At 43.5% G+C, this 27440-nt stretch overlaps 1 protein-coding gene across 1 annotated transcript in view; it reads left to right on the forward strand.

Annotated features, from left to right (window-relative positions):
- ABCC4 (ATP binding cassette subfamily C member 4 (PEL blood group)) overlaps positions 1 to 27440 on the forward strand; it is a 250307-nt gene that overhangs the window by 72904 nt on the left and 149963 nt on the right. The window contains exons 9-13 of the mRNA XM_066580593.1: positions 1583 to 1690; positions 12963 to 13052; positions 16173 to 16364; positions 19423 to 19517; positions 23069 to 23155. Of these exons, the coding sequence (XP_066436690.1) occupies positions 1583 to 1690; positions 12963 to 13052; positions 16173 to 16364; positions 19423 to 19517; positions 23069 to 23155 (572 nt within the window). The remainder of the gene's footprint in view (positions 1 to 1582; positions 1691 to 12962; positions 13053 to 16172; positions 16365 to 19422; positions 19518 to 23068; positions 23156 to 27440) is intronic.

Raw genomic sequence — 27440 nt, forward strand, 5'->3', positions numbered from 1 at the left:
TACAACCTTTTTCCTTACAATTAGAGCACTACTTATGAATTGTGCGCCTGCATGGTGGATCTTCACCAAACTTAGCTCGAAAATGAGATTACACACTAATAATGGACTGGTTGACGTGAAAATCAAGGACACAAAACGCTCTGCCGTTTATGTTGGTAGTCGTTTTGTCCCCAGCAATGACTATGGCAGAATAAAATCTTTGGGCCTCATTTAGCAAAACTGTCTAACAGCAAGATTGTCTTTGTGGACCAAAGCAACCAATCACAGCGCAGTTTTCATTTTACCCTAGCGGCTTGAGAAATGAAAGCTGTGCTGTGATTGGTTTGCTATGAGCAGCAAGGTCAGACGAACGTAGTTGTCGCGCTACTAGCAGCAATAGGAACTCTTGAGATCTTGTGAACGGGCCGCTTCCAGCTAACTGCAGTAGCTCGTCTACAAGATGTTAGGTACAAGCCGCGTGCTTTCAAGGCTTCCATAGGAACATATGTCCTATCTTTGCGCATACCTCAGAGTTTGCATTCGCATATCCTATCTTTGTTAGGTGCGCGCAGTTTCCATGTGAACACTTCTATGGGAACACATTGGTTCCTTATAGAAGCGCGTTCTGTGCGCTGCTAGCAGCCTGAAAAACTACATTCGTCTGAACGAGCTCTTGGATAGTTTTGCTAAGCAAGAATTTCTCTGCTTCGGTTTCCATTGATATCAAATTGATATCAAAATGATATCAATTTCCATTGATATCATTTGTAATAACTATTGTGTATTTATGGAAATACCCAATATGTGAGCAGTGCACATTGTCATTAACACTCACTGTCTCTCCATAGTATACCAGATAGATATGAGAGAGAGAGAGATATGAGAGAGAGAGAGAGATATGAGAGAGAGAGAGAGATATGAGAGAGAGAGAGATATGAGAGAGAGAGAGAGAGATATGAGAGAGCTGGATATGGGATATGAGAGAGCTGGATATGAGATATGAGAGAGATGGATATGATATATGAGAGAGATGGATATGAGATATGAGAGAGATATGAGATAAATGGATGGATAGATAGATACTACACAAAATGTCATTTTAAAGACCCCCCTCGGGGATCCGCACATTGGGAGCAGAGGGTGTGTTACACTTTTTTTGTTTGTTGCTTTATGAACTGAGAGATATCATCCTCCCTATTTCAGAATATTTATAGCCCCGTCTACCATAGATGACAGTTGTATTAGAAGCTTATTCTAGCCTGATGATGTTACATACTTGTATTTAAAATGACTTTGTGCATGGCATTTATCCAGACTCCTCCTGATTACCTGCTAGTGTCTATACTGTGTTTCTATTGGTGTTTTCTGAATAAAAACTATTTTATATAACTTGATATATTTATAGAAGCACAAGAAAAAAAACTGCAACTTTGTGCAGAAATAACAGCTACACTGCAAAATAACTGCACTGAAGGTTCTTTATATTGTTTCCATCACAGTAGTTCTTGGTGTGAAGAAACTATAAAATGACCAAGATAAAGCCAAAGTACCGTATGCCCAAATTGTACATACATCCTTATCTATTACATTCATTGCATTGCAGAACTTTTTATTACTGGATGAGATTTCAAAACCGGCAGTAGAACAGCCAGAAGAAAAGGATGAAAACCTGCTGGTGCAAATTCAAGATCTGTCTTGTTATTGGGACATGGTAAGAATCTATCTTGCTAATACCAGGTAGAAAAAAATTAGAAGGTAATTTTTCTCAGAGTACATAACAAACATGTAACTTTTCTTCTTTGCTCCTGGTTTAGGCCTCGGTCACACGGGCGTTTTTTCGTAGCGATTTGCGTATCGCATGACGGATGCGCATCCGCAAATCGCGTGACCGGGGCCGACAATTCGCCGAAAAACCTGCAGCTAGCAGCGTTTTCGGCGAAACGGCCCAGCGCTGCCCGCTATCCTCTGCCACAGCTGTGGCACAGCTGTGGCAGAGGAGAACGATGTTCCCCCATTGAATTCAATGGAGCTGGCAATACAGCCGGCTCCATTGAAAGCAATGGGCTTCCGGCGAGCGGGAGGAATTTTCGGGAAGGGCTTAAAAATATAAGCCCTTCCCTGAAAACCATCCTAAAATGTGTGAAAATAAAAAGTATACTCACCTTTTCCCTGCAGACAGAGTTCAGCCGCGGCCGGACGGCAGTTCTCCTGAACTGCTCTGTGTAGCATTCAGCAGGCGGGGATTTAAAATCCCCGCCTGCTGAATGGGCTGCCTCTGATTGGTCACAGCCCTCACCAATCAGAGGCAGCTCTAACTCACCCATTCATGAATTCATGAATGGGTAAGTGAGTGCTGCCTCTGATTGGCTGAGCGCAGGGACCAATCATAGGCAGCTCTCAGCTGTCATTTTAAATCCCTGCCTGCTGAATACTACACAGAGCAGTTCAGGAGAACTGCCGGCCGGACGCGGCTGAACTCCATCTGCAGGGAAAAAGTGAGTATACTTTTTTTTTTTTTTTACACATTTTAGGATGGTTTTCAGGGAAGGGCTTATATTTTTAAGCCCTTCCCGAAAATTCATCCTGTGCTCGCTGGCAGCCCATTGAATTCAATGGGCGAACATCGTTCTTCTCTGCCACAGCTGTTACAGCTGTGGCAGAGGAGAACGATCTTTATAGTATATGTTCTCAATGGGGTCGTCGCTGCTGCCGCCAACCCCATTGAGCGCATATATAGAACACAAGGAATCGCAGAACGAAGATAGGCGCGTTCTGCGATTCGTTGTGTCCTATAATTTATCGCACATCCGCATAAAAAGCGGACATGTGACCGATCCTATTGTGAAGCATTGGGTCTATATATGCGCGGATCGCATACGCAAATCGCGCGAAAAAACGCCCGTCTGACCGAGGCCTTAGGCTGGATTCACACAAGTGTATATCGGCCGCATTTTCACACCGACGATATACGCTGCCCCTCTGATGCATGGGTTTACAATGCATCCGTTCACATGGGCCTATTTCTGTGGCATAAAAGTGCCCGGCCGGCCAAGATAGTGCATTTCGGCTAGGTGCTTTTATGCTGGCGGCTGCATAGACTCCTATGGGAGCCTATGGCAGCTGCTGGAGAAGGGAGGTGGGAGAGAGTTTTGCAGCGTGACTGCTAAACTTCCACTCCCTTCCCTCCTCCTCTCTGCTCATTGCCGGCTGTTTGCAATGGGGGGGGGGGGGGAGGGGATGGAGGTGGAGCTAGTTGCTAAGCTCCCGCTTTGTCTCACTTAGCACACTAGCTCCCACCCTGTCCTGCCTTCTTCCCTTGCCAAGAGACGGGAAGGGGGAGATAGTTTAGCAGAGCTAATTGCGGGCTCGACGTATTTGCCCGGGCCTGGGCCGTCTAAACGGGCGCACAAATGGCAGATTTGTGATCCCTTTCACACTATTGTACGTCGCCAGCAGGTGAACGTAAAAATTCCCAATGCCCGTGTGAATAAGCCCTTACCTGTACAGCTGTATCAAAGATTAATTTGCGGTTCATAAGATCTACAAACTATGTACTACACTAAATGCCTACACATAACACCATTAAGCATACTATCAAAAAGTTCTTCTTTATTGTTCAGTTAAAAATACTTATATAGCACAATTAAGAAATAACATGGACTAGTTTATTGTAAAAACCACAAGGTCTTGATGGGGATAGGAGGATACCAGATCTTAGAGTGTCTGTCATTATAATAAACTTCACTTAACCCCTTACGGACCAGGCTGTTTTGTACATAAAGAACCAGACATTTTTTAGGGATTTTACTAAAGATGAGCGAACGTGTTCTAAACGAACACTTACGCACCCAGACACCGGCTTTACCGAGGACTTCAGTGTCCGCGCGTAAAGATTCGGCCGGCGCCGGGGGGCGGGGAGAGGCGCGGCGGCGCGGGCGGCAGCAGCGGGGAACAGGGGGGAGCCCTCTCTCTCTCCCTCTCCCCCCCACTCCCCGCCGCACTCCCCTGCGCTGCCACGGCGACCCCCGAACTTTTTTTGCCCGAGCACGGAATTGCTCGCAAAGTTCGGTGCTCGGGCGAAAAGGGGCGGAGCCGAACACGTTCGCTCATCTCTAGATTTTACCCATGTGTGGCTTTACGGCCCTATTTTTTTTATTTAGCTACCAAAATCATTTTTGCAGCATTTTTCCCCGTGACATATTTTTTTATATATTTTTTCACAGAATTTTTTTTTGCACTTTTTCATTTTATTGGGGTAAAAAGCTAATAAAATTTTTTATTTATGGTTTATTTATAAAATTAGTATATTTCTGCTAAAATGCAGTGCAGGTATGGGTACCTCATTTTGTTTGGAAAGTTTTGATACATAAGGTCTTGGTCAGACGAGCGTGTTATTTTGCACACCTATGTGCACAAAAAAAAAATTGCTTCTATTGGAACCATTGGTTTCCTATGAAGTGTTCACAAGTCCGTTTCTTAGAGGCGCAATATACTCGCACCTTCAAAAGATAGGACATGCATGCCAAGAATGCGCGCCTGTAAGGTCTGTGCCGCGTGTTAAAGATAAAACCGAACTCTGTATAGGTGCGATCTGCATATAATTACATTGTGTGAACACACTTTCGTGCACATGTAAAAAACAGCACAGAGCTTCAGTCACGCAAATTTTGCACATCCATGGAGCGCATTTTTTGGGGAACATAGGCATGCAAAAAAACACGCTCGTCTGACCAAGGCCTAATTAAAGGAGATGTCCCGCGCCGAAACGGGTTTTTTTTTTTTTAACCCCCCCCCCGTTCGGCGCGAGACAACCCCGATGCAGGGGTTAAAAAAACCACCCGCACAGCGCTTACCTGAATCCCGGCGGTCCGGCGTCTTCATACTCACCTGCTGAAGATGGCCGCCGGGATCTTCTACCTTCGTGGACCGCAGCTCTTCTGTGCGGTCCACTGCCGATTCCAGCCTCCTGATTGGCTGGAATCGGCACGTGACGGGGCGGAGCTACACGGAGCCGCTCTCTGGCACGAGCGGCTCCATAGAAGACTGCTGAAGACCCGGACTGCGCAAGCGCGGCTAATTTGGCCATCGGAGGCCAAAAATTAGTCGGCTCCATGGAGACGAGGACGCTAGCAACGGAGCAGGTAAGTATAAAACTTTTTATAACTTCTGTATGGCTCATAATTAATGCACAATGTACATTACAAAGTGCATTATTATGGCCATGCAGAAGTGTATAGACCCACTTGCTGCCTCGGGACAACCCCTTTAATATATAATTTGTACTGTTTCGGAAAACAGATTGCATATGGTGATGGTTTTGGTTGGCATTGGCAGTGGGTCATTTTCTTTTTTATATATATTTTTTATTCTGTATTTTTTTTAACTTCTTTTTGCAACAGTGTTTTTTTTAACATCTATGTCCCATAGGAGCCCCTGTTGCAGAAAAAAAAAAATTCCTCGTAGTGACACTAGCCAGAAACACAACTGATCTGGGTCTGCAAGGACCCTGCAGCTCTGCTGTGCAGGAAAAAACCCTGCGGTCCTTAGTCAGACCTCATCTGGAATACTGTGTCCAGTTCTGGGCACCCCATTTAAAAAAGACATAGACAAACTGAAGCAAGTTCAGAGAAGAGTTATCAAGATGGTGAGCGGTCTGCAAGTCCTATGAGGAACGGTTAAAGGATCTGGGAATGTTTAGCTTGCAAAAAAGAAGGCTGAGAGGAGACTTAATAGCAGTCTACAAATATCTAAAGGGCTGTCACAGTGCAGAGGGATCAGCCCTATTCTGATTTGTACAAGGAAAGACTAGAAGCAGTGGGGTGAAACTGAAAGGGAGGAGACACAGATTAGATTTTAGAAAAAAACTTTCTGACAGTGAGGGGGATCAATGAGTGGAACAGGTTACCACGGAAGGTGGTGAGTTATCCTTCAATTGAAGTGTTCAAAAAAGGCTGGCCAAATATCTGTCTGGGATGCTTTAGTAAATCCTACACTGAACAGGGGGTTGGACCCGATGACCCTGGAGATCCCTTCCAACTCTACCATTCTATGATTCCATTATCCCTGGGTTGAATAGCAGAAGTAACATTTATGCTTTCTTTCTTCACTACATAGCCTGTTGTAGAGAAGGCAGACAAAGTTAAAACCGTGTCTGCCCTTTCCTGCTGTGACTAACAGCCATGTACCCGACCTGCTGGATTCCAAGAGCTCCAATCCTGCGCTGTATTTCTCCTATTATCCGGGATTAAAGCCCAGGAACAAGCGCTGTAAATTTACTCTGCTTGGTCCTTATGAAGTTAAATTGATAGTTTATATGACTATAAGCAGTTTGGGGAAATATTTTATTACAGATAAATCCTTTCTTTCTACGTATCAGCTATTGTGGCTTTCTTCCTCCTGCTCTGTTCACTTACTTTGAATTCACCGATAATATCTGTACAGATAAGGCAGAGAGGAGGTGAATTTCAAGCATCCCTATGGGAGCAGATTACAGCTGCTAATCTTTTTTAGTACTGGATTCACATCTACACTGCTTAGTACTGCTGTATAATGTCCTCCATGCTGTAGCTGCTTCTGAGTGTATGAGAGATGGGGACCAGGATCTTTTTTTCTTTGTGTACTGTGAATAGGAGACATCATAGCTAGTCCTCCCACCAGCTGTAGGAAAACTGACAATTAGATATGCAGCCTGCAGAGGGACAAGCTGCTGTTAAATGCAGAATACAAGTCATGTTATAGTTAGAAATAGCGCAACCAGTCATGTATACATAATAGCATATTCTGAAAAGACAACTAAAATGACAGATGCGCTTTAAAGGGACTATATCACCTGAATGTCTTTTTCTAATTAAAATTAGATACTGACACACATCCTTTTTTCTTGTAGATTTTGTTAATTGTGTACATGGTCATAGGGGCTGGGGTCTTGCCCGAGCAGCTATTCTTTGAACAGTAAATCTGATTTTTGCTTTTTGGCATCCAAATAGAAATTAGTATCTTAGGATAGCTCACTGTCTTGTGTCATGTGCACAGGTGTGCAGAGAAGAAGAGGATGTGAGCTGAGATCATCACCTGTTGTGAATGGTGGATCCTATTTATACATATGCCTTTTTAGGGCTCAGTCAGATAAGCCTTGTTTTTGGGTGCACAAAAAGGGCGTGTCTCGAAGAACCGATAGGTTCCTATAGAAGCGTTCACATGAGAGAATATAGTAGCGCAAAACGGCGCGCACGTAGCAAAGATAGAACATTGGCTATCTTTGGTGCGCTGTGCAGGAGTTTCCATTGACTTCTATGAAAGCAGGAGTTAATGGAAACTCTAGCGCTGAGAATAGATTCTCCACTGCTTACAGCAGGACATTTAAAATGTGCTGCCCAGTAGCATATTTTAAATGTCCCGCTGTAAACGCCTGTTAGTCCCCATGGGGATCAGGTGAAGCCCTGAGGGTTCTCTTAATCCCTGTAGGGACTAACAGGAATTTACATCGGGACATTTAAAAAGTGCTTCTGGGCAGCACCTTTTAAATGCCCTGCTGTAAGGTGTGGGGTATTCGTCTCCCTTCTGGGCAATTCGCCGGCAGCGGGGAGGGGGGCAGTAAGGGACCCCCCCCACCCTCTCCCCAAGGGATTTCCCTATAGCGGGAAGAGAGGGGGCAGGGTTACATGTCTTTCCCCGAGGTCTTACCCCGAAATTGTGAGAAGGGGCAGGACTAGAGGGATCCACCCCTTTGTAGTTTGCTATAGGGGATCTTTGTGAGAATTACTATATCCCCACCCATCTCTTTGCTCTATGGGGATATCTCTCGGGGGTCTCCAAAGCAGGGAGAGAGAGAAAGGGACTATGGGTTAATCCCTCGTAGCAGGGAGAGGGAGCGGAGCTATGGGGAGAGAGAGAGGAGCTATTAACCTATAGCCCCACTCCATCTCTCCCTGCTATGGGAAAATCTCCCATTGCTCTGCTCTATCACCCTGCTATGGGGAAATCCCAAAGCCCTGCGGGGCTCTTCTCTCTCTCCTCCTGGAGCAGCTGCACTTCTCCAAGCGCAGCTGCTCCAGTGAATGGGTGAATTTCATGCACATGAACCTCGGATCTTCTGCGCATGAAAAAATTGTCCGGTCACACAATTTTGGTGGATGTGAGTGGTGCTTTTTTTGCAATAAAAAGCGAACCAAAAGTTGTGTGCACCTCAAGATGGTACTAATGAAATTTACAACTCTTCCTGCAAAGAACAAGACCTCCCACAGCTCTGATAAATAAGTAAGAAAAAATCTTGTGCATTTTGGAATGTGGTGTTTTTTCCTTTAAAAAAAGATTTTTCATTGTGCAAAAGTAGTAAAAAAAAAGACTAGATAAATTTTGAATCATCATAATCATTGACTCACAGAATGAAGTTAACATATCATTTGTACTGATTGGTTAACACGGTAAAAAAATGTAAAAAATAATTCCACAAATGCTGTATTTTGCTAACCCTGCGTCCGAAAAAAATGGCATAAAAAGTGATCAAAGAGTCATCTGTACCTCAAGATGGTAGTGGTGAAAATTACAGGGTGTCCTGCAAAAAGCAAGCTCTTATATGGCTTTTATGGCTATAGATGAAAAAAATAGAAATATTATGGGGCTAGCAATTTTCTTTTAATGTAGTCTCAGTGTGCAAAAGTAGTAATGCCGTAATAGTTCTAATCCAGCGAATAAAGATAGTAACATGTAAAGCTGGAAAAAAAAATTCTAAAAAAGTATGTGTAAAGGTCCATTTACACAAGATGAATGTCGGGCAAACGATGGCTGACACTCGTCCCTGTGTTTCCTCGCTCTCGTGCTCCTGCAGGGAGCTAGCAGAGCTGTCTCACTCACGGAGTGGCCAGCAGGGTGGCGGGGCAGTACAGGAGATTTCTCTACTTTCGCTCCCCAGCTCCTCTCTATTGAGATAACACAGCGGCCGTTAACTACTGAATGGCCGCTGTTTAAACTGAACAATGAGCAATGAAGCTCATCGTTTATGCAGCGTAAAAGATCAGCGATGAGCTCATTGTTCATCATTCATTTAAAACAGTGGCTGTTCAGTAGTGAACGGCTGCTGTGTTATTTCAATGGAGAAGAGCCGGGGAGCGAGAGGAGAGAAATCTCCTGCACTGCCCCGCCACCCTGCTGCCCGCTCCGTGAGCGAGAAAGCTCTGCTATCTCGTTTGCCTGGCAGTCATCCCGTGTAAAGGGGCCTTAAAGGGGTTGTCCCGAGGCAGCAAGTGGGTCTATACACTTCTGTATGGCCATAATAATGCACTTTGTAATATACATTGTGCATTAATTATGAGCCATACAGAAGTTATAAAAAGTTTTTTACTTACCTGCTCCGTTGTTAGCGTCCTCGTTCCCATGGAGCCCGACTAATTTTCGCCCTCCGATGGCCAAATTAGCCGCGCTTGCGCAGTCCGGGTCTTCTGTAGTCTTCTATGGAGCCGCTCGTGCCAGAGAGCGGCTCCGTGTAGCTCCGCCCCGTCACGTGCCGATTCCAGCCAATCAGGAGGCTGGAATCGGCAGTGGACCGCACAGAAGAGCTGCGGTCCACGGAGCAAGAGGTTCCCGGCGGCCATCTTCACAGGTAAGTATAGAAGTCACCGGAGCGCGGGGATCAAGGTAAGCGCTCCGGTAAGCTGTCTGTACGTCCCTGCATTGGGGTTGTCTCGCGCCGAACGGGGGGGGGGTTGAAAAAAAAAAAAACCCGTTTCGGCGCGGGACAACCCCTTTAACATGAAAATCTGATTTAAACACCATTTTTGCACATTCCATTTAATTTCTTATACCAAAACAATCATACAGACAGAAATGAAAGCCAAGGTGAGAAATTGGAGCACAAGATAAAATGCAAATGCAAAAAAGCACCCAAACCATGTGCAGCATGAACCCGGGACAGGGATGCCTTTTGCCCCCAGGGGTGTTTTATTCTGAAACACTGCAGTGTTTCAGAATAAATACACTCTGAAGTTTGACTCTTGAGTTGATCTCTGAGTCACAGACCCGCTGCATGACTGACAACTCTGCCTGCTCGTGTATAGTGGAAGAACTGTCACTCTCATGCATGTATTGAACACTCCTAGGACAAAAGAGATCCCTGCCCAGGTTCATAGTGCATGTGGTTCAAGCAGCATGAACCTGATGACAGAATCCCTTCAGCATAATGCTTTAATTTAATACATAAATACCAAACAGATAAATGTTGCTTTTTCATATGCCCGTCAATACCTACCTCTCATGCTACGTAAAGTGTTAAATGTCAAGTTAAAGTGTGCTACATCTGTAATACATGGATGGACCGGATCCAGCAGAGCAGGGCCACTGTTTATGTCCCTATGCAGTGATCGGGTATGTGAGCGGTGCTAGTTGCTGTGAGACAACCCTTTTAAAGAATGCCTGCATCTTACTTGCTGGTTTATAAATCCCTTATGTAACAGCATGATTACATTTTGAGCCAAGGTGTTCAAAACAAAGGTCGGGTTAATCTCCTAGCAGAGGTTATTATATTACTGATCATTGGCAGCTGTTTTCTTCACTTTCATTAAAGTGTCTCCTGTAACTGATTGCTGTCTAGTTGGTTATAATGTGCTTTTGGAACTTGTCACAGGCTGCTCTATAGATTATTACCCAGGGACATTACTTGTCACTTGATCATCTGTAGGAGCTACAGGAGTGCAATGAACTGTGTCACTGAGATAAAGCGGCCTTTAGTAGGAAATGCAGTGATAAAGGCGGGTGAAACTTTGGGGTTTAGGAAATTGCTGAAATTATCTACCCAGACCCAAATGTTTATTTCTTCTTCGTGTTCTAAATGAAGAAAATCCATCCAAGTTGATTAAATATCCATTCATATATATTAATTTAGAGATTCGTTTGTGTCTGCATTAATTACCATCCTACACCTTTATTACGGGTTTGCTGCGGTTCCCCCGGCCTAACATGCAGTATATTTCTTTAGCATTCAGAGTGACATATTTGCAGTAAAGTGTGCCGTTTGGATCAGGGCAAATACTGGTCGTTTTTTACCGCATCTGCAGTTCTTTTCATAGGTGTCTATGGCTCATAGCAGAAAGAGAACCATAACTAATTTTTCCTTATGTAGATGACCTTCGGTTTTTGTAAACTTACCCTTGATTCAGCATTTTGTTTTTATTTAGTTGCTGCCATCTACTGGTAGTTTTTATGTTGTCTAGTGTGAGAAACCAGGTAATCTTGTAGATATGATACTGTATTATTTTTGTTGATGTTCACCATGTAGAATAAATAATGTATTGCTTTAATAGCTACATGTCCTATTCTTGTCCATTTTCACAAAGAAGCATAGGATGTGCAGTATGTATGATCTGTGCAGGTCGGACAGTACATGGACAGGTACAGTGTACTACAATGCTGGAAGGCAGCATGCACACGGGCAGGTCGGATTTCGCAAGTGGGAGCCCGCAGCGGAATACAACCCTGCGCTCGGCCAGCTTCCACACGTACCTGCCGTTTCTTTTTTTCCTCTGTACCGCGGATGGTCCGCATGGCTCGCCATCAAACATGTGCAATACAGATTTTTTAAAAAACTCCTGCTTTTCCTGTGGAATGCGCAGACCGTCCGCAATGTCAATTGTGGACAGGCCACAGATCGGATGGCTTCCATTGACTTCAATGGAAGCCGTCCGTGCGTGAACTGCAGTAAACTGGAGCACGCTGCTATTTTTCAGCCACGAATAAAAACTGCAATTAGTTTCCGCTCGTGTGCATGAAGAATCATTTTTCCATAGCATGCTATGGAGGATTAATGCTGCGGAACCCGGAGGTGGACACTCGCTCTGGATTCCACAGGAAAAGTCCGCCTGTGTGCATGAGGCCGAAATCAAGTTATCACAGTGTTCAAATTGCTACATCTGTACATAGAAGCTGTAGACACAAAATTTTGGGAAATGTTTAATTTAGGCTTCTCCTAAATATGCTTTATTTTTCATTTCGGTTGCATTGAAACAATAAAAAATGGCTGTGAAGCTGGGCATAGCCATTTAGTTTTAAAGCCCCATTTAGACACGATTCTCGCTCAAAATTCGCTCAAAGCCGTCTTTTGAGTGATAACCATTGCGTCTAAATGCATGGACTTCGTGCACGATTCGTTCCTTGCTCAATTTTCTAGAATTGAGTGATGAACTCATATCAGCGGTGCAGGCTGTTATCACAGTTCGCAGCGCTAATAAGATTCTTTCAGCTCGCGTCCCACTGGTAGTTCACAGCGGGACGCGAGCTGTAAGCGCGGAGAACAATACAGCTGTTTGCTTATGCAAAACAGCTGTATTGTTCGCCGAGCAATAGCGGCTGTGTCCTGCCCCGTCTGCATAGCTTTTTAGTAGCTACTATAGACTGTACAAAGATGATTACTCACAACTGTCACTCCAACTGTTGTCTGAGCGATCATCTATCAGTGTAAATGGGGTTTTAGGATTATCAATAAAGGTTAATTTGGAAAGTTGTCCTATTCCCAGTGATTTTTGATTATTTCTGAGGGGGTTTTGGGGCAACCTTCCAGAATGGGGTTACCATAGTTGGTATTTATGGAAATACAACTTAAAGAGCATCTAAAAAAATCCCAAGGTTGTGTTCACACTGCTATAATAAAATCCATAGGGTTGCATTTACCCCAATGATGGTAAAAGAGTATACTTTTGCTATTTGAAACATAGGTATAAGTCAGCATGTTTTTTTTTTAATGTATAGTACATTGTAGTCTGTTGAGTTTGCCTTTGAGGCATCCTGCAAAAATGTACACTGTTTGATCTATATCAGCAGGGTTCTTTTAGAGGTATACCATAGGAATTACACCTGACATATATGGAAGCCTCAAACATGATGTGAATGGAGCCTAACCTTGATTATATGTTAGTTCTTTGTAGTTTTATGCTGTAAGTACAGTATCATTTCTTTACTGTCAACAAACCTGTATTTTTAATATTTTTTTCCTGCAGACATTAGAAACACCAACTCTCCAAAATATCTCCTGCAGTGTGAGGCCAGGGGAATTGTTGGCTGTCATTGGACCAGTTGGGGCAGGAAAAGTAAGTGTTTATTTTCCCTTTCCCCCCATGCTGGCTGAATACCTTGAACTGTGATTTTGCAGTATAATGAAAATGCTGATACTTTTGTAGGCTGTATTCAGAGTCAGTGATGAAAGAGAATGTGTGCTGTATGTACATTAATTGTCCCAATGCATTCCAACTGGGTGATGACAGGCCAGAAAACTGTTTGGGATGTTACTGCTTTGTGAAATCCGCTTAGTTTATCTTTTTTTGTGCTTTCTTATTGGACTCTGTTAGATTTCTTTTTCTGGTGAAAGGGATGCTGGAAGCTAGAATGATTCTTTCCTACACAATGTAATGCAAGATCCTCTCATGTGTTACTTTCAATAGGTACTTTTGACTAGAACCTGTGATGTTTTCGTCCACCTGATCATGTTTTTTTGTAACTGAGCTAAAGTCTGTCTAGGGTAAAGAGTATTGTTTCTTCATAAATTAAGAAATGTTATAATGTAAATCCTAAGTCGACCTGATGACAACTTTATGCCGATGACCTGCATGGCTTCCATTGGACTGGTCACTTGGTTTATCTAGGCACCTGAATGTCACTACTGTAGTTCAGCAGCGATACACCTCAGCCTCCCAATAGCTGGGTGGTAAGTATTTAGAGGTTGGCGTTCCCAGAAAAACACAGCAAATAGACAAAAGCCGACAACTGAAGGACTTCAAGTTTACAATATTTTATTACTATATTTTGAGGAAAATGCTCTTGCCATAATATACATGTTCTTTGCATGGACCCATAAAATACACGTACGATTTGGTGGCCTTTTGCAGTGAATCCCTTGGCTGATTACAGGTTTTTAAGGAATATAATTAGAAAAAAATTAGGAAAGAGCTAAACTGTTTCACCCCCCCCCCCCCCCTCCACCCAACGGCAATCCGGACTCGGCGTATATGCGCTAAACTCTTCTAAACTGCCTCTCCCTTTTCGCCCCCTCGTTGGCTCTTGGCAAGGGAAGAGGGCGGGAGCTAGTGTGGTAATCTCCCAACCCCTCTCCGCCCCGTGTCGGCTGCCAGCAATGGGACAGGGCAGGAGCTCAGCAACTAGCTCCCACCCCCTCCCATTGCAAACAGATGGAGGGCAGGGGGTGGGAGTTTAGCAGACATGCTGCTAAACTTCCTCCCACCTCCCTTCTCCGGCAGCTACCTTTGGCTCCCATAGAAGTCTACGGCAGCTGCCACTGTGTTCCCGCTAGGAAAATAGTTCCTGAACTATCTTTCCTGGCCGATGTAAAAGCGCCCAGCTGAAATGTGCTCCTAAGCGCTATCTTGGCTGTCTGGGTGCTTTTATGCCTTGGGAATACACTTATCTGAACTGATGCATTGGAAACCAATGCATCAGATGGGCAGCGTATATCAGCTGATATATGCTCATGTGAATGAAGCCTTAGTTCTAAACTACAGTTTCCTATCATAGATCTCAGTGCTAAACATCTGGCCACTTATTTCTAAATTAAAATTGACAACATCTGGCATAAAATTCTATCTCAGTTCTCAAGTAGCTTTGATCCCCTTCCACCCTGTAATTGACCTTGTTTACTCTCAGCATTTGACCCAATATCAGTGTTTGACACCATAGAGCACAATCCCTCCTCAATATGCTTCACTCTGTTGACCTTACGAGGTCTTCCCCTCTACCCCTTGCTGTTGGCGTTCCTCAGGGTTCAATTCTAGGTCCTCTTATTTATGTTTGACCACAGCCTCAATTGCACAGACTGTCTGCAGATTTCCTTTCAGTACTATCTATATGCGGACAATTATATACTTCTTCCTGTAACATCACCCTTTCACTACTGCAAAACTCCAGTGATTGTCTGTCAGCTGTCTCTAACATCATGTCCTCTTTCTACCTGAAAATGAATCGGTGATCTAACATTCTTCATAGTCCAAACCTCCAACATCCGTCTCCAAGACTTTTGAGCTGTACCAGTTCTGTGGAATGCGCTACCCTGGATATTCAGATTAATCAACATATTTCAATGTGCCCTAAAAACACATCTATTTAATCAGGTTTTGCCACATTCCTCAATCAGTCTCCTTTCATTTTACCTCCCTCTCTTCTACATTATATTTCAGACCCTGATCCCTTCATTTACACCCTATGTATGCACTCAAATGCATTTCATATCTGTACATACAGAGACATTGTCTGGTGACTGTCTCATGCAGTCTTATATTTGTTACCCTATTTATATAAAAGATGACTGGACCATTGTACAGAACATAGAGCAGCATGGTGGCTCAGTAGTTAGCATTGTTGCCTTGCAGTGCTGTGATCATAGGTTCTAATCTGACAGCTTCTGCATGGAGTTTGTATGTCCTCCCTGTGTTTGCGTGGATTTCCTCCCATGCTCCAAAAACATACAGAAAGGTGAACCCAGTATCAAGGGATGTGCTGCGCACTGGACTCTGAAAGGAGTCAAATTCTAGTCTGGTCGGCACCACGGGTACCAGGAAGGAAGTGAGTTTACAAAAACCAGTGCCGAGCTCCCTGTCACCTTCCCTAACCCCTCCATAAGTTACTTTATGGTGTTTTAGGCAGCTGACAGGTTTACCTTAAAATGCATTCCCCATATAAATAAAGGTGAATTATGGTTACTAGAACAAGCACTTTAAAGGTGCATTTATACTGCAAAGATGATCGCTCAAAAGATGGCTTTTGAGTGATTATTTTGCATAACCTACTACTTGGTACTAATGCCTATTAGTACCAATTTGTAGTATGTGAGAACAGCTGATACAATGCAATCAGCTGTAATCAGTGCTTCCCGGGCAGAGAACAGCGTGCGGTCCTGCTTATCAGCTCTTCTGCCGAACAATGGATTTCATGCTGAACTGAAAATCATCGTTCGACAGAAAACTGAAAGATGGACACATTTACACCCAAAGACGGCTTTTGAGCGAATTTTGAGCACTAATCGTTGTGTCTAAATGGGCCTTAACTCTTTGTGTCACCCCTGTTTCCTTATAGATTGTAAGCTCTTGTTTGAATTATTTATTAGACATGTGGTTTGAATAGTGCTGTGGATTATAGTGGTGTCATATAAATAAAGATTGTTCTTATTTCTTCGTATTAATTTCATTTTTTCCCACTGTCAGTCTTCCCTTCTGAGTGCAGTGCTGGGTGAATTGCCAAAAGATAAAGGCTTTGTGGACATCCGAGGAAGGCTTGCGTATGTGTCCCAGCAGCCATGGGTGTTTTCAGGCACTGTCAGAAGTAACATATTATTTGGGAAAGAATACAACCAAGAGAAATATGAACGGGTCCTGAGGGTGTGTGCGCTGAAGAAGGTAAGTTGTTATCTGGCTGCAGACTTGTGCTGAATGGTGTTTACTGCATTTATCAGCCCTCTATGATTTACTTTTTTGTTTGGAAACTAAAGCTGACAAAGCTGCTGTAATAAAGTGATGCAAGGGACAGATTTGCCTTGAGCACTTCGCTGACACCAGAGACTTAAGCGCTTTCCGTATTCTTGTACAGTTGCAGCAGGAGTATACAAGCCAGCGTTATTGACCTCACCAATTGTTAGTATGCAGAGTAGCCTCTGTTTACAGTAAATCAGCACTCTGTACTATCGCATCTGGACTTTCTTATATTTACTAAAATATAGATTTTACAGTAAAATGCAAATTATGATTTATGGTTCCCCTTTAGCTTCTTAATATTGAGCCTTTCCATGTCCGAATTGCTGAGTTTATACATAATGAAGGATCTGCACAGTCTCACTCTTAGGCCTCATTCACACGAGTATTTTAACATGGCTATTTTGCTGCAATAAAATATCGCCCAAAAATTGTGACCGTGTGAAGCATTGGATTCCAATGCATTCATTCACAGGAGCGATTTTCGGGTGTGTGAAAAAAATCACACTGTCCAATCGGCAACTGTTTTCGGTCACCGATTTTTCACGCTACGTCAAAAGATGGGTCTTGACTAGAGATGAGCGAACCTACTCGTTTCGAGTAATTACTCGATCGAGCACCACGATTTTCGAGTACTTCCGTATTCGGGGGGTGGGGGGAGGCGTGGCGGAGCGGGGGTAGCAGTGGGGAACAGGGGGGAGCCCTCTCTCTCTCCCTCTCCCCCCCACCCCACTCCCCACTGCAACCCCCCACGGTGCCCCCCGAATCTTTTCGCCCGAGTACGGAAGTACTCGAAAATCGCGGCGCTTGGGTGAAAAGGGGGCGTGGCCGAGTAGGTTCGCTCATCTCTAGTCTTGACCTATCTTTTAATGAAAATCACTGGAGGCTCCAATAGACTCCTGTGTAAGCTAAAAGAAGGGGGTGGGGAGAGTTTACCTGCGTCCGGCACTCAGAAAAGAAGACAGCTGGCTCTATTTAAGCATTAGAAGTCATTACGAGGGTTTCTGCTGACAAACAGAATTCCACGCTGCAGCGTATTTGTCCCACGATACGCCCGTGTGAATGGACGAGAAAACTCTCATTAGACATGGAACCCGATCGCGGCTATTCTTCATCGATGCGATATTCACCCACGATGCAGCCGGCGTAGAGATGCTTTGCCCGTGTGAATGAGGCCATAAATTGTGTGTGACAACAAGCTGTTGCGCCCTTGTTGGACTCTTCAATCCCAGCGACTATTTATTGCACCTTTGGTTTCACACAGGAGCCGTAGTCGGTAAACAACTGTAGGTGGAGCACACCAGAGATCGTTTCCAGCTGACCGCCTACATTCATAGTAAACAGGCAGTCGCTCACAGATGAACGACTGCCTGTTTACGCCGCCCAATCGTTGTTTGAGTTTAACGCCTGTGTACACTGAATGACAGCAATAAGCTAATGAATTATCATTCAGCATTCAGTGACTGGCAGTTTGCACAATCTAGCAATAAACTGAGCGATAATCGTTCAGTGTAAAAAGGCCCTTCATTGCAAGGCTACAAAAAGTGCTTTTATAAGTTACTAGCTCATATACCCGGCTTCAGCCGAGTTAATTTGATACAGGTGTTTACGTGTTGTTCGCATGGAAAATATTATGAAGTCAAGGTTACTTTAGAGTAACCAAGGAATAAAATATGTATACACATAGAGGAGCGTTAGATTCTCCCCAGGCTACATGTACCAATGTCCCTCTGCAGAATGTGCCACCCCTCCCACTCTCCTCATTTAGGACCTAAAGAATGCTCGCACCAAATTTCACGCTTGTACGACATAGAGATGTTAAATTACATAGGTGTGAGCGTACTTTTGCAATTACAATTGAATAATGGAGTTGTGGCCCCTTTACTTTTCCTATTTAGGACCTAAAAATTGGTCATGCCAAATTTCATGTTTGTATGACACTGGGAAGTTATAGAATTATATTAGGTACATTACATAGGGATGCTAATACATATGCACTTAGCATTGAATAATCAAGTTGTGACCCCTTTACTTTTCCTATTTAGGACCTAAAGAATGGTCATGCCAGATTTCATGTTTGTATGACACTGGGAAGTAACATTACACAGGGGTGCCAATACTTTTACAATTAGCATTGAATACTCGAGTTGTGACCCCTTTAATTTTCCTATTTGGGACCTAAAGAATGCTCCTGCCAAATTTCATGTTTCTATGACATTGGGAAGTTAGAGAATTAGTGGCGAGTCAGTCAGTCAGTGAGGACTTTCACCTTTATATATGTAGAAAAAGGTAAAATTACCCAGGATTTTGTTTTCCCGATCTATTTCAACAGTGGATTATTTTCTTTGTAGCTATATCACACGTAGATGCTCTGCAGAAACTGTGGACAACATTGCTTTACGGTGTCCAATGATGACTGCTGGGTACTCTGCCTCCTTCTTTAGATCAGTACGGGGTATACATCCAGTGAGAGAAGAGAGTTGTTGTGCTGTAAATTATTTGCATCAGATAACTTCACAAACCTTTTAGGCTACTTTCACACGGAAAATATTTCTGTCTGATTTTCGGACCAAAAACTTGGTTCCAAAATCGGACAGAAATAGCACCCATTCATTTGATTGGGAGTAGTCACATGGACTTACTCGGACGAATAGCATGTCCTATTCTTGTATGATTTTCCGACTAGAATGGCACATGTCAATGTGTGGTTACCCGCAGATGGACGGGATGTCCGTGTGCTGACCGCGCCCAAGAATTTCGGGCACAACGTTTTAGTCTGTACGTAGCCTTAATCCATGAACATTTACACAAATTATGGTTCTATTCTCACAAGATACTTTTTTCCACTATGAAACAACTTGGTTTGCTTTTTACCTTTTATCTCACTGCAAATTGTCGTCATCTGCATGCAGTATGTGCCATACTAGCCTGTTGTTCATAGTGACGTCATGTTAGCAAGCACTGATGTTACTTTGTCATGATACAGGACCTGATGCAGTTAGATGACGGCGACATGACTATGATCGGAGATCGTGGGGTCACATTAAGTGGAGGACAGAAGGCTCGTGTTAACTTGGCAAGGTAAGGCATTAACTGGTAATAATGCTGACATACTTTAAATGTTGTGTAGTCCAGGCCTGATCATGGAGGATATTTGTAAAGCTTTAGTTGTTTTACATTATATATGGCGCCAGCATATGGCGCCATTGTAGAACGGCAGAAAAAGAGTAAGCCCCCTAGGAAAACCAGGCTACAAATTGGATTGGAAGGGTTAAAGGTCCTGACGTTCATATCATACTTTTTACCATTATTGAAGTTCTATTAGAATACTCATAGATTTACAATCATATGGAAGGGATTCATCACCGGGACAGATCTCCTAACATAGATAAGAAGAAGCCTGCTCCTGCACCACCAAAGTGCACCCTGTCTGTTTAGGAGTATCTGCTGCTTTGTTCTCCTCCTATACCCCAAGGTTCCTTTTACACAGAGCGATAAATTGTTTGCATCAGCGAATGATGACAAAGTTTACTCATGCAGTCCATTTATACAGGCTGATAAATCATACGCAATTTAGTTTGCATATCTTTCAGTCATTCACACTTACTGTACCGTTCGCTATTGACACGCAACGACTTGCGAATGTGCGAACAATGATTTTTATGCCTGCATAAAATGAATGACTAAGGGCTCATGTCCACGGGGAAAATAGGATTTAAGATCCGCAGCGGATCTCCCGCGCGCGGATCCGCACCCCATAGGGATGCATTGACCACCCGCGGGTACATAAATACCCGCGGATCGTCAATAAAAGTGATTTAAAAAAAAATGGAGCATGAAAAAATCTGGACCATGCTCCATTTTCATGCGGGTCTCCCGCGGGGACGGCTCCCGCGGGCTTCTATTGAAGCCTATGGAAGCCGTCCGGATCCGCGGGAGACCTAAAATAGGAATTTAAAGCATTTACTCACCCGCAGCGGACCGCGAAGCTCTTCTCTTCCTCACGGCCGCATCTTCCTTGCTTCGGCTCGGCGGATGTGCCCGGCGCATGCGCGCGGCACGTCGACGACGTGCCGGCGACGTGCCGCCGGCGTCAGGAATTCATCCGCCGGCCGAAAATGAAGATCCGGCCGTGAGGAACAGCTGACCTTCGTCGCCCGCGCCGGATAGGTAAATTCTTTTAAATTGCTATTTTCGGCGCTCATGTCCGCGGGGCAGGAGGGACCCGCTGCAGATTCTCCATGGAGAATCTGCAGCGGATCTGATTTTCCCCGTGGACATGAGGCCTTAAGAGAAGCAAACAAATTCCTATTCCGTGTTCAATAGTTGGCTGTGTTTACACTGAATTACCATTCAAGTTCGCGTGATCCAACGATTTTTTTTGAACGATAATCGTTATGCTTTGTTCAAACTTGCATTAAAGAGGTTGTCCCATAAAAGGAGCTTATCACCTATCTACCGGGAAGGTTGTAAATATCTGATCAGTGAGGCTGTCTTAACATTGGAGCTTTCTTTCATCTCTCGGTGTAAACCGGCAGTGGTTCATTTTTCATTACTGCCTGTGCATGGTGTATGGAAGTGGGCAGCTGGAAGAGATCTCCGGCTCGCTCTGCCTCCATTCACTGAACCACTGTCGCTCCCCTCCATTCACTTAATGACTATCGCTGCCGTGTGAAAGCGCATGAGTGATACGTTTTGTGCACCCAACAGTTATTCCGTATAAAGTCAGACTGCTGGAATCCCAACCAGTCATGGTCCCGAGGGTCTCCGAAAGCATGGACAAGTGATCATGAGTGTTCTCTAGCTCCTGGCAAGCTGCCAATATGTGGACCCCTGCCATTCAACTATTCATGGCCAACCCTGAGGATAGCTCAGTGGTGAAGCCCAGGAAACTCCTGTAATGGTAATGAAAATGTAGTAAAAGTATACTAGTTTATACTTGTTGTGACTACATAGCCACTATTATGGAATGGTGGTGGCTCACTTTTTTATAATATAATATAAGATCTTAAGGGACTTTTACATGGGGAATTTACACCTGAATGATCATTAACTTGAACAAACCTTTCCATTCATTGGGAAATGTAAACATGCACACCGAGCGAATGATTGACAATAATTCATTTGTCACTGATTGCATCTTTTATTCTGACCTAAAAATTGTTTGTTGGCAGCAAATCAACTCATATAAACACATCAACTTCTATAGGGATCTGCCTGTCATTTGCAAAGACAGGAGGAAGGGAAGCCATTTTGGTGGCCCTACACGCCGCAGTACTGTGTCGACATGCAGATCACTGTAAATTGTTGGGTGGCACCTGGAGTTGGATAGCAAGTCCAGGTGCCATCCAGCAATTAGCGATGATCCCCATACGGATGCAGCAGATCAATCTCAGCGTGTATGGCCACCCTTATAGTACAATGATGATTATCTGTTCAGTCGCATCCGACCCTCGGTCACTCCATGGATCAATGTTCTCCACACATTTCTGTCTTTCACCACTTCTTTCAGTTCTGTGATTGACATGTCGGTGGTGGCTTTGATTGTATCTAGCCATCTTGTTCTTTGTCGTCCTGATCTTCTCTTTCCACTGACCTTGCCAAGCATCAGTACTGTTTCCAGTGAGTTAGCGTGCATCATGTGGCCAAAAAAAAGAGAGCCACTGTTTGATGATTTTGGCCTCTAGTGATATTTTCGGTTTGACGCGATCTAACACCACCTTGTCCGTTGTCATGGTGGTCCAAGGTATCCGTAGCATTCTCCTCCAGCACCATACTTCAAACGCATCAATTTTCCTTCTGTCTTTTTCTGAGCGTCCAACTCTCACAACCATACGTCGTTATGGGAAAGACGATTGCATTGACCAGTCTGATTTTTGTTGCAATGCTAATATCCTTGCTTTTCCAGATCCTTTCCATTCCTTACATTGCATTCCTACCTAGTGTAATCCGTCTCTTCATCTCTGGTCCAGATTGCCCATTGATCGATTTTGGATCCAAGGAAGATGAAATCTTGGACCGTCTCAACTTCTTCGTTGTTAATTTCTTATGTTTACTGTACCATTGCCTACCGTGGTCATGACTTCCGTTTTCTTGCTGTTGAGATACAGTCCCATACGTTCGCTTTCCTTTTGCACTTGTTGGATTCCTGGTCCCTATCACTTTCCACAAGTACGGTGGTGTCATCTGCGTATCGGAGGTTGTTGACATTTCCGCCACCGATTTTGACTCTGATTTCTAATTCGTCCAAATTGTATTGCATTTGTATTGTACAATACACAACAAGCCTTGTGATTGGTAAAACACTTGGTCACATTGGCAATTGGAGCTTGTTATAACCGTTCACGTGGGTTTTCATTGCAATGCTTGTTGTTGGATATTCCTCCTACTCTTTATGCACCTTTGAAATTGCGGCATTCTGTATTTTTTATTGGATGAGACAAAACACACAAAAAAGATTATTATTTTATACAAATATATCTGCATTGAAAACCCTGCAGAAAGATACATAGGAGCACATAAAACCTCAGTGGGGCTGCTTGCGGTACTGTACTTTTCCTGCAGGAATATCCTCGTGTGCAGGAGGCTTAGGGCTAGATTTCATTGTTTATTTTCCCTTTGCTGTTTTCCAGGGCTGTTTACCAGGATGCAGATATTTATCTGCTGGATGATCCTCTGAGTGCTGTGGATGCCGAGGTCGGAAGACATTTGTTTGAAAAGTATGTATATTATTTACACTTACTACTTTCCTCTTTGTAGCCATACATTCAAAGGCTTATTTAGATCTTTAACATGTATGGCCTACCTTATGATAGGTCATCAATGTTAGATTGATGAAGGCGGAACTCCCAGCACCCCTGGCAATCAGCACTGCATCCACTTCATTATTTACACAGCTCTGTACAATACAGCTCCAGGCTTTTAGTAGCGTCTGGGCCTGGTATTACAGCTTATTCCCATTCACCCAGATGGCATCAAGCTGGACTGAATTATACCAGGCACAGCCGCTATCAAAAGTATGGATCGCGGTCTTGCTGGGAGTTGGATCCCCGCTGATCTAACTTTCATGCCTGTCCTAAGGGTAGGCCAACAGTTTTAATGAACCGGAAAACCCCTTTCATGGTAGGTAGAAGAGAAAAATGTGATGGGTGCAACAGTCTCCGCCTCTCTCCCTGGTATACCATGCACATACTAACAACTAATACAAGGTGTATCCTCAGCTATAACTGAGGAAGGGGCGTTGCCCCGAAACGCGTCTTTTTATGCTGGTATGATATAAAACTGAGAAGCTGAGCTTATTTCTGGTGTTATTATTGAACTTTATATTTCAGTCACTTGTGCCTACACCCATCACATTTTCTCTCCATTAACCCTTTCCAATCCACTGTCTGACCTCTAAAGACATTATGATTTAAAGCTGTACAGCTCCAATGTTGGAATACGTCCATCGGGGTTCTCTTACTGTATATTGCCAGCGTCTCTGCTGTCAAAGCCTAGCAAACGTGTTCCCTCATGCAGTACTGGCTTTAGCCAGCAGCTAGCGCTGTTGTATAACTGCAGAAAAAGAGTAAGCCCCCTAGGAAAACCAGGATACAAATTAGAGTGAAAAGGGTTAAAAGTAAGGGGACATGGGTTTGTCAAACATAAACATTTGTTGTAGGTGTATCAGCCCTCCTGTCTATAGCTTTGTCCCAAGGTACAGAAGCACGACTGTCAGTAGACTAGGAGTTGGCCATACATCACAGCATTACTACTGGTGTATAGAAGTTATCATCAGCACTCAATATCTGTCATTTTTTTTCCATTTGCCCATTCCTCAAACCTCTTGTTTGTTTCCTGAAGTTTGCCGCTGCCTCTGGTCACAATTTCTGTTGCTCGCTTTGATGTTTTGTTTTCTCCTCTAAACAGCAGTGTTATCTAAATAAATTCAGACATTTGTTTTCTTGACACAGACAGAAGATTTCGGATGTCTCTGACAATGCTGAGAAATTTACTTTGATGATTAGTTTCCCTCTCACATTCCCACAAAGTGAACTGATGCTCAATGCCTTGATTATGCCGTGAAACACATTGACTATACAGAACGTATTTGTTACCCGACGAGGCCCTGGGACATAAAACATTTATCGGTTCAGCAATACTGTAAGGATTTGCACATGAAATGTGTCAAACAAAGCGCTTAAATTAAGGCATAGCCGCTTGTTATCCCAGGCTTTTTTATTTATCAAATCAGAATGTAAGGCGAGAGACGACTGAAAATGTTCTCTATCTCCGATCTGTCAAAAATCCTTTTGCAATAGAACAATTTTTTTTTTCAATTTCGTCCTCTACAATGGAAATGCATCCTTATTTACTCTGCACAAGTGTATGTGAAAGCAGAGCTTCTGAAAAATAATGGTATTATTGCGCCAATTCTCCATAACCGCTTTCTTTATTGGAAGAACAAGTGTGTGGCCCTGACACGGGCGCTTTGGGCTTTACTTGTATCTACACAGCGCTGTCACATTTATATGAAGTGTTAGAACTCGGCGTCCTTCACTGCTTTGTACTGTGAGAACACTGAAAGAACCTTGGTTTGTCTTTAACAAGTAGCGTTATTAAGGTGAATTAATTACTGCTTCTAATTTACAAGGCCACAAATACAGCCCTTCTCATGTTCAGCTGAAACTCTTTGTACGGTGGGCTTTAATTGTACGGTTTGTTCCCTAGGAGAAATATTTAATGAGATACCGGATATGAATTTTTTTTATTGCTGAATTTGTTATTGTCAGTGTCATTTATTACGCTCTATTACTGCCGCCAATGTGAGAGATGCTCCTTTTACATATAATGTGTTTGTGCAGCTTCTTTGCACTTGTGTAGCCTGTTTTAGACTGCACAATTATCATTGAGAATCGTGCAGTTTTCGATCATTTCTCGCTTAGTGTTTTACATTCCTATGTCAGAAACGCTATCTTTTCTCCTTAGAGAGAGCACTTAGATAGTGAGTGAGAAGACGGAAAGGGCAATCATGCTCCTCTGGGTAATATGCAAATAAGAGAGATGGAACAATACCTCCACAGTGCCACCTATTGGAAGGCAGCATTCCATCAAGTCAAAGTTAGACTCTTTATACAAGCCTTGTAACAATGACTGGGAATTTAAAGCAAAGCCAGACTCCATGTACAGACAGCTGTTTCAGGGTATTTGTCCTTCATCAGTGTAGAGCAGGAGTCTGGCTTTGCTAGAGAGAGGTCTGAGGCGGGGGTCAGAAATGCTATCTTTTTTTCCTTAGAAAGAGCACCTAAATGGTGAGTGAGGAGACTCAAAAGGCATTCATGCTCCTCTGGGTAATATGTAAATAATGGAGACGGAACAATACCTCCACAGTGCCACCTATTGGAAGGCAACATTCCCTAAAGTCCATTTCCCTTATTAACATTCCTATGTGAAGCACTGAATGATCAGTGTTTAAGCCGGCAATGATTCTTATGACAGCTGAAACTGAATGACAATGAATTCTCATTCGTCGTTCAGTCTTTAGCTACGTTTAAACTGAACAATTATTATTCAGTTTCGCTCGTATGAATGATTTTCGTTCCATCTAAACTCAGCATTAGGCTGATTTCACACAGGCGAGTGCGATATTTGGCCATGAAACTTGGCCCGATATCGCGCTTGCCAACATGCGATATTCCCACGGATGTAAGGCGTTTTTGTTTTTAAACCTCCTCCCATCATTTTAGGGAAGTAGCGATCCTCCAATGCAGTTTGTAGGATCGACAAGTGTCTCCCATTGTTTTCAATGGGAAACCTCACATCAAGTGCACTTCACCATTAAAAACCATGGGTGAGGCGTTCCGAGGGAAAGACCAAAGATAGGACACGTAGTGATTTTTTTCCCCACACCGCTATGCAATGTGGGAAAAAAAATCACTCATGTTTATGACCCTATTCAAAAGAATGGGGTTCATATTCGTGCGAGATTTGTACACAATTTTTGTAGCTGTTTGATAGCGGCCTAAGGCTTCATTCACATGAGGCTTACTATGAGTTATTTCAGATTACCTTTTTTTGACACGCTGAAAAAAATCGCGTGTCAAAAAACAGCGCAATAGGCACGTTTTTTTAACGCCAAGATTTTTCTCCATCAAAAGTTAGGTCATGTCCTATCTTTTGACGGCACAGCGCCGGCGGCAACCATAGACTCCTAAGAGAGCCGACCGACAAAGGTAGGGAAAGGGAGGGGGAGCGGCATTCTGGCTATCTGAGCGTTAAAACGACGCTCGCGTGAAAGAGCCCTTAGATTGTAACAGTAATCAGAACATTCATGAACAAACTCTCCAATCTACTACCTCTGCTGATTGGGTATTCTAGTTTCAGCAAATAAATCTTATTGGCTGTGTAACAGAAAGTTATGCACTTTTCTAATATGTACCGAATAGCAACTTTTTTAAAAAGCCACCCATCTAGTAGAGCATTGGGCCTCTTTTGGCCTTCAGAATCACAGCAGTTCATCATGACAAAGATTCCACTAGGTGCTGAAATACTTCTGCAGGTATATTGGAAGCAAGGAGGCTTTCCCCACCATTACTCACCCTCCACCAACCTGAACTGTTGACACCTAAGGAGGGTTCACTGATTCATGCTGCTTGTGCCACATTCTAACCCTTCCGTCAATATGGTGCAAAGCAATTCTGACTTCATCTGACCAGGCAATGTTTTTCTGCTGCTCAGCGATCCAATTTTTATGCTCTTTTGCCCACTGGAGCACCAGCATAGCACTCAGCTACCGCATGACTGTGCACTGCCCATAAGAACGATTCTTGACATCCTCTTCTTACCCCTTTCGTTGACAAGTTGTTTATGTACACATGATCCCCATTTGCTAGATGTTTTCCTCAATCACATCATTCTCGGTATACTCTCAACGCTGTTATACAAGAAAAGCCCACAAGATTGGCAGTTTGTGAAATAAGTCATGTGTACCCCAAAATAGTACCAATAAAAACTACAGCTCGTCAC

This window comes from Eleutherodactylus coqui, chromosome 1 (genome assembly GCF_035609145.1).
Source record: "Eleutherodactylus coqui strain aEleCoq1 chromosome 1, aEleCoq1.hap1, whole genome shotgun sequence".
Lineage (NCBI taxonomy): Eukaryota > Metazoa > Chordata > Amphibia > Anura > Eleutherodactylidae > Eleutherodactylus > Eleutherodactylus coqui.